This window comes from Montipora capricornis, chromosome 6, assembly GCF_036669925.1.
Source record: "Montipora capricornis isolate CH-2021 chromosome 6, ASM3666992v2, whole genome shotgun sequence".
In the NCBI taxonomy this organism is placed as follows: Eukaryota; Metazoa; Cnidaria; class Anthozoa; order Scleractinia; family Acroporidae; genus Montipora; species Montipora capricornis.
In genome coordinates, this window is record NC_090888.1 from 44,918,855 (window position 1) to 44,929,587 (window position 10,733).

Consider the following 10,733-nt stretch of genomic DNA (forward strand, 5'->3'; position numbering starts at 1 on the left):
TCAGTTTTCGGGGTTAGCAGCTTTTCTAAACTCATCCTTTACAAGTTCACATCAAAAGTCAATTTTGTCCTTAGAAGGCAGCTTCTGCAGGTACCGGAGCAGAAATTACGTAAAAGAAAAGAATCAAAGACAGAAAACAAAGCAACTCCAAATACAGACAAATCCCAAGGGACCAAAAACACAATGCTTTCCGGTACCTGCAGAAAGAAATCCCCTTAGAAGGAGTAATTAAAGAAATGTTCTAAGTACTTTGCATGACACCAACGTGACTTGAACACGCAACCTTCTGACAAATCGAGAAACGGAATAAGTTGGAATAGCGTCTTGATCATTGCCTTCCTTAAATTCGAAATTACTTCGTTTTTCAACTTCTCTAATTGATTGATAATACAGCAGGACTCCAATCGATGACAATCGATATCAATTAATCGATTGATATTGTAATCGATGGACAATCGATCACGAAAAAGTTTTGTGATTATTGATTGTCACGGATTATCAATATTAATCGATAATCGATGGGAATCGATCGATTAACTTAATAGATTGTTATCAATATGCAATATCAATCGATTACCTATTCATTCAAAACATTTCAATTGTTAATTTCATCGAGTACTAATAAAGTTACACATTTTAATATCATTGCTTTTTATTTGAGTAAAAACTAACGAGTAGCAATGCGTAAACCTGTTTATTGGCGCACACGTTTCGCCCGAGCTTAAAATTCATAGAAACGTACTACGAATTTGCGTGTAAGAAAACAAACCCCACTGTTATGCTTCAACGAAACACCTGCCAAATTAGGCAAGGTGTGAAGTATTTTATGCCGCGTGATGAAACGTTTGGAGTCAACAGTTTAACTAAGTATTCCTAAAATATGTTCAATTTAATGCAAAAATTTTACTTGGAAAACAACGATAATTGTAAAACTGAACTTAATTAAAAGGTCTATAGAGTGGAAAGAACCTGAAATTTAAGAATAATCCCTAACATTGGCATTTCTTTCTTTTCCAAGATATCCTTTTTTATGTTTGTCATCCTGTTCGCGTCTCTATTTGCTATATACAACATTTTTTCCTCAATCTTCAGCAAACATATGTTAAAATGCACTTCTATTCTCTGCTATATTACAAGGCAACGAAAACCACACGTTGCAAACGAAGCGAACCATTGGACAGAGAGGAACAGGTTAAGTGGGTTCTAGTCTAACGAAGTTCATGCACACCTTAAGCTTCACACTATCATGGGTAGGGGGACATCATTACAAACTGAGATAACGTTTGCTCGAGCAAACATGTAACAGGTCAATAGTAACATTATTAATCCAAATGGGGATGAATACAAAAAACTTACGCAATTAATGAAAAGAAAAGCATTAATTGACAGCAATCACATAATAATAAGTTACGTTGTCCATATGTAACATATGTAAATGTTGATCAGGTTAAAATATAAATATAAGGAGTATGTTCAAGAGCAAATGAATGATTCTTTCCTTCTCCTCGTCATAATAGTAAATAACAGTTGCCGATCCTGCAATTGAACTCTTTCGGGGAAACGATGAATCTCCATTAGTCGCTGAAACCTGCTCCTTTGAAAAAGGGGAGATTGTCAGTTTCGCAGTTGTAAACTCGCTTGTGGGACCTCTGCTCAGGTGACCTGCAGAATTCCTAAAAAATTTCCACTAGGTCCTGTGTTTGGTTGACTAGCAGTACTTGCCATGGTGGTTGCCGAAGAAATAAGATATGCTGTAGAATTGTGTTTTTTCCTTGCAGCTCTAACCCTTTGTATCAGTTGTGTTTTTTTCCAGCTTTTGCTGAAAGGTTCGCCCAGTCTGCGATCTGCGTTCACTCCCGCGATACCTGAAGATACGGAGACATGAATTTAGTGCCAATCGATGGCAATCGATGCAGTTCGCGACCACTTAAGTGTGATTATCGATTGATCATCGAATCGATTGGCGGATGCCAATCGATGCTAATCAACAGTTATTAATCGATTGCCATCGATTGATCAATTGATTTTCCGATCATCGATTTTCATCGATTGTTCAGGTCCTGATGATAATATGATCGCATTGTGAAGGGAAACAACCAGGACACAGCAGTTGCTGACTTTTTCCAAACAGCAAAAGGAACAAGGAGACTCCCCAAAACCGGTCAATATATAATCCAGTTTCTTTCCTGCAATGGCAGACACGGCGGATTTCTGTTCGTTTTTCAACTCTAGATCACCTAATAAACTGTATCACAATCACATCCTTCGCCAAGCTTCTTGGAATGGGGTCATCATACAACTATCTTCTCTCCCCTCCCTTAGGATTAACAAGTTTGAAAGTAGTGAGCATGCCCCACCGGATGTCCATGATTTACGGACATCCGGTGTTGGCTGCGATCAAAGCCGTTCGTTTCTACGACCACGTGACATAAAGAAACGCGGGATTCTGGGGACGAGAATGGAAGTGGCCACAGAATCCGTATTCTCGGTGCTGACCAAAAAAAAAACCGGACTTTGGGGACGAGATTGATCTGATCCCGGCCCGGAAACGATCCCTGGACCGGAAACTATCCCCAAATCGGATCGGATCGGAAATGATAAATGATACCCAGAATATGAAAATGGGGTGGACTCCATGAAAAGTACACGGATATATGAGGAAACTACAAAATCCTCTGACATAAAAGCAACAATAAAAATAGGCACTCATTGCGTACGTGTGGTAGTGCAGTAACACAGCGCTGTATAATTGTCAGCTGAGCTGCGTTTTGTCTTCCAGGAGATTCAAGTTATCTTTGTACGGTGGCCCACAACTGTCACATCAAAACCAAAAGCTCAAAGCAAATTCAAATCACTTGCAACAAATTCAAATCACTTATAACATTTTCAGATCACTCACAACAAATTACAATTCACTCACAGCAAATTCAATTCATCCACAGCAAATTACAAATCACTCACAGCAAATTCAAATCACCCACAGCAAATTACAAATCACTCACAGCAAATTCAAATCACCCACAGCAAATTCAAATCACTTACGTCAAATTAAAAACAACACAGCAAATTCAAAATTATCGACCACGCTAGGCGTCTTCAGTCACCTCCAGCCAGCGGTGCAAGACGTCAAAGAATATTTGTCATACATGAAGCCGCTACCTGCGAAGTTTCCGCACCTCAACTATTAATGGAGGCATTGTCTTTGTCTGAGTCAAATTAACCCATTCACACCTCAAAAAAATCGTCAGGCGTTGGACAGAGCAAAATTTATTAAGTTTCACTTTTAGGGGTCAATGGGTTAAGTTACTAGCTTTTTCTTCTACCTGAACGAAGGAGAACCATGTTTTGTTTCCACTGTAAGTCCACCGTTGCTGAAGGTTCTAATTACTGCTCCAGCTGTGGACAAGGAAAGTTTTCCCTAGCCATTTTGATACCGTATTTCCTTAAAGGTCAATTTCAAATGGCTAGTGACAACCCGGGAAGTTGAGAAGTCGCTTAGATCGCATTCAATCAGGCAAATAACAACACAAAAAGCGAGAAGGTCACCACGACAACAAAGTACGGCTTTTTTATTGAGAACTTTTGCGTGTAGATATCTTTTTCAGTTTGTTATCGAGATTCCCATACAAATCCTTATAATTTTTTTACCCTGAGTTGCCTGTGAAAAGAAAGTTTTTTGATGTGTCAGAACAAAGCTAAAAATAGAACGCAAACTGCAGCGACAAACATTGCATGAGGCGTACGCACTGGGCAATTTTTTGTTTATTTTGCGAAAAAATCTTTCATCATTTCCGTGATACAGGTGCGCACGGTGATTTTTTTTTCCACTAAATTTTGTCAAGCCTTACCAAAATTCAAACCCTGCGAGCAGTTGATTTCTCCTACGCTTCCCGGGAGAGAAACCACTGCAAGCAATCGTTTGATTTTCCACCGAGCATGTGCGAAGTACGTCACACCCCACGTGATGTGTTTGACACCACTTCGTCTTATTTCGCAGGAAATCACTACACAGCAGGCGCACCCAAGCGCAGCAGTTACGTAGTTGAACGCACGCGCAAGCAGCAAAACAAGTTTACTACGTAACTCGTTTTAATTTATTCGTCCTTGGCGCTGGACGGTTGCTCACTTAAAGAAACTAACGGTTTCTCGCAATGCTTTTTCTCTCGGGAAGCGTAGGAGAAACCAACTGCTCGCTGGGTATCGTCCCGCTTCAGAGCAGGACAAATTTTACAATTTACACGGCATGATCTAAAGAAAAAGTTTTCAAGTGCGGCCACGATTACCAAATTGAAAATTTGGCGGAGACAATTTTTGTTGAGATTTTTGGTTGAGCCAAACATATTTTTTCAGCTTAGTGTGTACGACCTCTGACTGAAATAAATGTGTAGTGACTTAACGTTTCGTATGTTTCAACATACATCTTCAGAAGTAACCGTTAGCTAATATTTTACATTGGTAAAACAAAGCGTAGGCTACATGACCGGAAATCTGAACACTTTAGGCAGTTAAACTATTATAACACGTCAGCTCTTGCTGATCGCGTGATCTGAACTGGTCACAACTTTAAAATGGGCCTACCACTTTCAAATTCTAGCCACTGGGACGTCCGACCGACATTGTACTGTACCATAAAAGAAACTCTTTTTATTCGTGATCTTCAGCTATCCTTAAATCAATTATTTTCGTTGTTTTTTTGTATATTGTTGTAAAGTAGTGTATTACCTCCTTTTGTTACTATCAATGTTAACTCATAATCTACTCAAACTATTGCGATACATTTTTAAAAGAATTAGTTAACGGTTAGTTCTGAAGATGTATATTGAGACATACAAAACGTTAAGTCACTAAAAGTTTATTTCAGGTATGCGCTTGCTTAGCCTTGTTTGTCACCGCAGTTTTCGTTCTATTTCTAATCAAGCTTCATTGGCCAAAGGCGAAAAGCTTAAGATAGTGTAGATACGGGAGAGAACAGAGCTCATCATTTAATTCAGGCGCGTTTCTGTGAGCACATGGCGCGGTTGAATTTGCTGTTTCCCTTTTAGGCTCTTTTTACAAGCAGGTAGTGTAATGCTACTGCGAGGGTTACCCCTGCAGGTTTACAAGCAAAATTTCACAGGTAGCGTTGCTAGCTAAAGTTATCCTTCCTCCTTGTAAACAGGGCCGTAGCCAGTATGAGGCAATCCCAGGAACTTGACTCAGTCCAATTTTTTTTCGTGATTTTTTTAAAATAAGGCGGGATCCCGGTGCTACTTTTTAAATGTAGGCATCAAAAACACCCTAAATACAGAAGAGCCGGAATTTAACCATGGACATTGCCTCAGTCATATTTTTTTTCTGGCTACGGCCATAAGCTTGCTTTCGTTTCGCATTCCAGTATTTACGGTGTAGGGGGTAATGACAAATCTGAAAAGCCTGGATGAAAAGGCTGAAAAGAAAACAAAAGTATGGTATAAGTTAAGACTTATGTTTAGTTTAACATGTATTGCAGAGACTTGGTAAAGAGTCCGAGGTGGATGAAATGTTTTCATCACTGTGAAAGTGGTCGATGAATCACCTGTAAAATGTCTTTAATCATTTTTCAGTGCATTTTCTTTGCGTCGGATTCGCTTCGTGTTAAGGTAGTTTAAATTCAAACCGAATGTGCTGAATGCGGTCTATACGTTGGTCGAAAGATGATCAAGTAGAGCATGTCGCCGGGGGATGGCCTTGGCCTTTTTCTTCCGGACGGGAATTTGCCGCTGCATAGGATATATCACGGTCCAGGTGGGCAATATCCTCAGCCTACGCATATATTTATTTTTAGCTCATCGCACTCAGTCAGGCACTCTTCTCGATCTGACGTGGAGAGTTTTAAATGTACTTTGGGATAGCTTAACCCGCTGTCCAAAATTCGGCGTTTTAAATCCTCTCTCTAAACTCTTGAGTCCATTCTATAATGTAATTACTAATGAGGCAACCGTTTCCGGTCCGGGATCATTTGCGGTCTAATTTCGGGATCATTTCAAGGCCGACATCATTTGCACGTCTGTGCAAGTCGCTGCGGAGTGGGAAATCAAGGAAACCTTTGCCAAGCAGCCTGGTGTAGGATTAGATGGCTTGTGTACAAATAGGACTAGTCCCACCCAGTGTGCAATATTTTCCTGAGCATTCTTGCAGAGTTTAACAGCCCTACTTTCTGTAGCAGATCTAATATACTGGATAATAAGTCAGTTTTCTCCACTAGTAAGTCACGCTGAACCTGACAATTTAGTGGAATTGTAAAAAGCACAGCTGTACATCCAGGTTTATCATAACAGGCAACATCATTTGTTAACCCCAGGCTTTTTTTTGTCAAACTGTGATGCTATTTTACCACTAAAATAGGGCTGAGGGCATGGTCACGAGTAATCCTTAGACGGTTTTTCTAAATCAGGAAGCTGATAAACAAAAAAAGGTGACAATTAAAGATTCTTACATTCACTTTTCTTGTCTAACTTAGCAACAATGTCAAGCAATGATGATAATTTGAGAAGGGTATTTGAAGTGAATAAGTCCATTGATAAAGAGAAAAGGAAGCTCATATGTTCTGTTGGAATTCCCCAGAGTGTACACTTGCAGGTAAGTTGTTTACTGTCAACTTGACCATATCTACGGTGAGAAAAATATCATTAGCAGACAAGCAAATTATGAAATTAGCTGGACAGAAAGGGCTTTCAGGAACTTTATGGAAATCTTTAGGAATTCCACTCAAAGTGTGAGTCTGGGCTGCTTGAAAATAAAATGTGTAAATCACAAAAACTAGGATTTACTGCCTTATTTCAGTGAAACATGTCCAAAATTTCCAACGATGACTGAGTATTTAGCCCTTATCCACTCAAAGAATTGATGGATCGATTCCCGCGTTTAGCCCTCGGGGACATTCACTAATTGAAGGAATTAATCGCTTTAAATAAAAATGTAAATTTAGGGATTTAGCCTTAACGCAATAGATTATCGCCCAAGAACACTCCCTTTCTCGACCCCTTCCAAAAGAGAGCTGAAGCTTAGCCCTGATCGACACATTCGCCTAAATGATGGCGTTTACTCGGAATACCATGTTGCGCAGAAGTGGGGTGATACATTTTGGAAGAGTTAGAAGCGCGCAAACTGCAATGATTGAATAGGCTAAAGCGGTGCTTTCTTTGCTAATAACGGAACAAAAGAAGTAAATGTTTCTGCAGTCAATTAATTGAAGTCTGGCTGGCTCATTCATAACAACGGATTGCGTATCAATTAATATCGCTTTGTGTTTACAAATGAATTCAATTGGTGATCCAAAATCTGACGATGAGGCTGACCCTGGAAACTAGAGACCAATTTCTTTGTTATCCAATTTTAATTGTATTTTTGAAAAAGTATGTTCAAACGACTAAAAATCCTCCTTGACTTAAAAGATATTCTTTTCCGATCACAACCTGCCATCCTTGATATTGTTAACACTGTACAAAGTAATATAGACGAGAAATTATACACCGGTGGAATTTTCATTTTCTTAAAAAAGTCGACGCAGTCAACCACTCAGTCTTTGCTGAGTAAGTTACATCATTATGGAGTTAGAGGCATTGTAAACGGTTCGTTCTCTTCATACTTAAGGGGACGTGTGCAAACTACAGAGGTGGAAATGAAAGTATCTGGTGAAGCGACAACGCCCTGCGGGGTCCCACAAGGCTCTGTGTAAGGTCCTCTACTCTTTTTGATACATATGTAAATGATATCCCCCAACTCTTGTTCAAAGTTTGGCTTCTACCTATCTGCAGATGACACAAACATGCTTTTTACCGATAATAATATCCGGTCTCTTGAGGCCACATTTAATAATGAACTTAAAAATGTATGTGACAGGCTGACGGCGAACAAACTAACGCTAATAGAAAAAAATCAACTTTTGTTATATTCCGTTGCCCCCGCAGGGATTTTGCCTAGAGGCATCATTGTAGCTTGTGCCTATAAAGAGTTACAGTGATATAGACCTTATTTATAAATGGCGGCCAATTTATAATTCTTTTGTCGAAGTGCAAATTAGCCTACCAAGCCTCGATACCATACAGTGTGAATTGAAAAGAATTCTTGCTCTAAAATGAGGCTTGGTAGGCTAATTTGCACGTGGACAAAAAAATTATAAATGTGACCGCCATTTATGAATAAGGTCTATAGTATTGCATTTGTAGTGTGTATTACCGGGAAAAACTGCAAGCGCGAACGGAATAATCGGGAAATGATGACGCCTCACACCAAATGCTCGCAAGTAAATCTCGGGTAATGATGACGTAGAAGAGAATGGCCAAGAACAAGAACAAGAACGTGAACATAATTTGCCATTTGTCACTGTGCGTCATACGTTAATACACGTGCTAGTAGCAAGCTTTGCGCGAAGTAACAGTTACAATGTGTCGGTGCAGGAGCCCATGGTCGGTGTCAGTACTATGGCATTATATCTGCGCCAAAATTCAACATCAGAATTTGACATCCACGTTTCAAATTTGAGTCTTGATTTTCGTATTCGACATCGAAGTTTTATATCCAACACTGAAGTTTTTAATTTGACATCGAAGTTTTGAATTTGACATCCAAGTCCTGAATTTGACATCGAAGTTTTGAATTTGACATTGAAGTGGAAAATTCTGTATTTCACATTCGACTTTCAAGTTTCAATTTTGAATTGAACTTCACGCATGAATGACTTGATCTTCAATTTATGCGCACTTATTACCCACTAGCATACCCTTTGATTGACATGGCGGTTTTTCTCGAAGTGTCGGCCCGACTTCAAAAAATCTGTTGCACTGCAACAATTTTTTTAATCGGGACCGTTTTTCATTTCCATGAATCGGTCGTTCATCGGCTGTCAACTGAATCGATTCAATGCTATTACAGAGGCACTCAGGGATATTTTTCCAAACTTGGACGGCAGTTTTAGGATAGACCAATCACTACTCCTATAGGCAAATTAATAAGTCGGATGTGTTCACACTCTTTTCAGAAGTCGTAAATTATTAACTTTATATTGATAACTACAGACTTATTTAATAAAGAATATTATACTTGGTGTGTTAGAGCAAAACATCCAAAATTCTCATCCGTGGCTATGTGATACAAAGAAAAAAAATCATTGTTAATCTAGCAAGCTTTGCATTATTATTGTGAATGTATAATCTAACTTTAATCGTTCATTGCGCATCTACAATGATTACACAATAACCACAACGCTTTCCCGTTATCAGCGCACCCAAACAATTTATTGCATTTCCCTGGAATTAAACATGCACATTCCCACTGGATTCCCTATCAGAAAGAGGAAGTTTTTTTATCGCAAACAAACGTTCCCAAACGTATGATAACAACTAACCGTTGCGTTTATTCACTGCCGAAATTTATCGGATTATTGTTTGTCCGTCGAATTTACAGAAAGCGGAAACATGGCGGCTAAGAGCAATTCCGCAGTTTCGGAAAACTCGCGGATACGCGAGTTGAAGGAATGCGTTTCCGCTGGACCGCATGTGCGAAAACGTGGCATATACAAGTGTTTCCCGCAACGGTTACTTGAGTTTCCGCAGGCGGAAACCTGAGTTTCCGTTAAGAAACCGCTGTGCAAACGGACCCGGAAACTCTTAATTTCACCCTGTGATGTGTTGAAGCAGCCGCACTCCTCTTAAAGATGGCAGAACTGTATGTAAAATAACTTACCTGTAACTTGATGTAATACATGTTATTATTATTTCTCATTTCTCTCTTCCTTTCTGTGTTTCTCTCTCTTTTCTTTTATTTCTTTTCAGTTCGTTTACTTCCTTTATTTAGTGATAATAACGTGTGATTTAAAAGCGCAACGCGCCTCGATTAGCTCTACTACAGTCGGTTTGCGCAGGATTATCATTTTAATCTATTTCCAAAATTCAGTATAAAATGATGATGAAACTAACGGAAGGAAGGAAAGGAAAGGAAAGGAAAGGAACTTTATTTAAGTGTCTAGTCGTTCTAGCACAGGACACTAATTGGGGACACTGTAAACTGAAATTAACAACAAAAGCAAATCAAGTCAAATGTTGGATGATATGATAATGATGATGCTATGGGGGTTGTTTGATTTGGTACAAGTGGTCGGATCGGAAATAGTGTGCACCTACCGGAAGGAGCGTTGCATTAAAGAGAGTGAAACATTAGCTTAGAGAGACAAAAAAATTTGTGGAAAACCATTCTTGTAATTAATGTGGCTAAATGAAATTAGCCCTCCTCTTACCAGCTACACCGGTTACCCATAGGGTACCGTTCCTCCCAAAATTCAGCAGCCCTTATTGCTTTTAGCAAATGGTGCCCATTTTCACTAAATGGTGCATACCTTTCTGTAAATGCAGTTTTTCGTTAACGATGATTTGAGATTTTAGAAATGGTGCCTGTTTTTATTTTATTTTATTTTACAAAGGTTGCCTCCATCTCTTTAATGGTGGGAGTTGTATTCATAAATGGTGGGCCATTTTTGGTTAATGCTGCCATATTTTACTCGGAATACCTGAAAGGTATCCGAGTTATAATCTCGGCAGAATTTAGTTTCCTATGCAGAAAATGAACAATGGGATTACTAGGCGGTGATATCATTGGCTTAAAGCAATGCACTACACCCATTTGAGTAATACGTTTGACCTCCCTCTATGACAAAACAACTGCAGCAATAACAAATATACGCAGCCGTGAAGGAGAAGATTTCCCATAGCGAGAGGCTT

The 10,733-nt window shown here is 39.2% G+C and overlaps 1 protein-coding gene across 1 annotated transcript in view; it reads left to right on the plus strand.

Annotated features, from left to right (window-relative positions):
• LOC138052241 (uncharacterized) overlaps positions 1-10,733 on the plus strand; it is a 70,686-nt gene that overhangs the window by 16,053 nt on the left and 43,900 nt on the right. The window contains exon 2 of the mRNA XM_068898629.1: positions 6,479-6,597. Within this exon, the coding sequence (XP_068754730.1) occupies positions 6,484-6,597 (114 nt within the window). The 5' untranslated portion in view covers positions 6,479-6,483. The remainder of the gene's footprint in view (positions 1-6,478; positions 6,598-10,733) is intronic.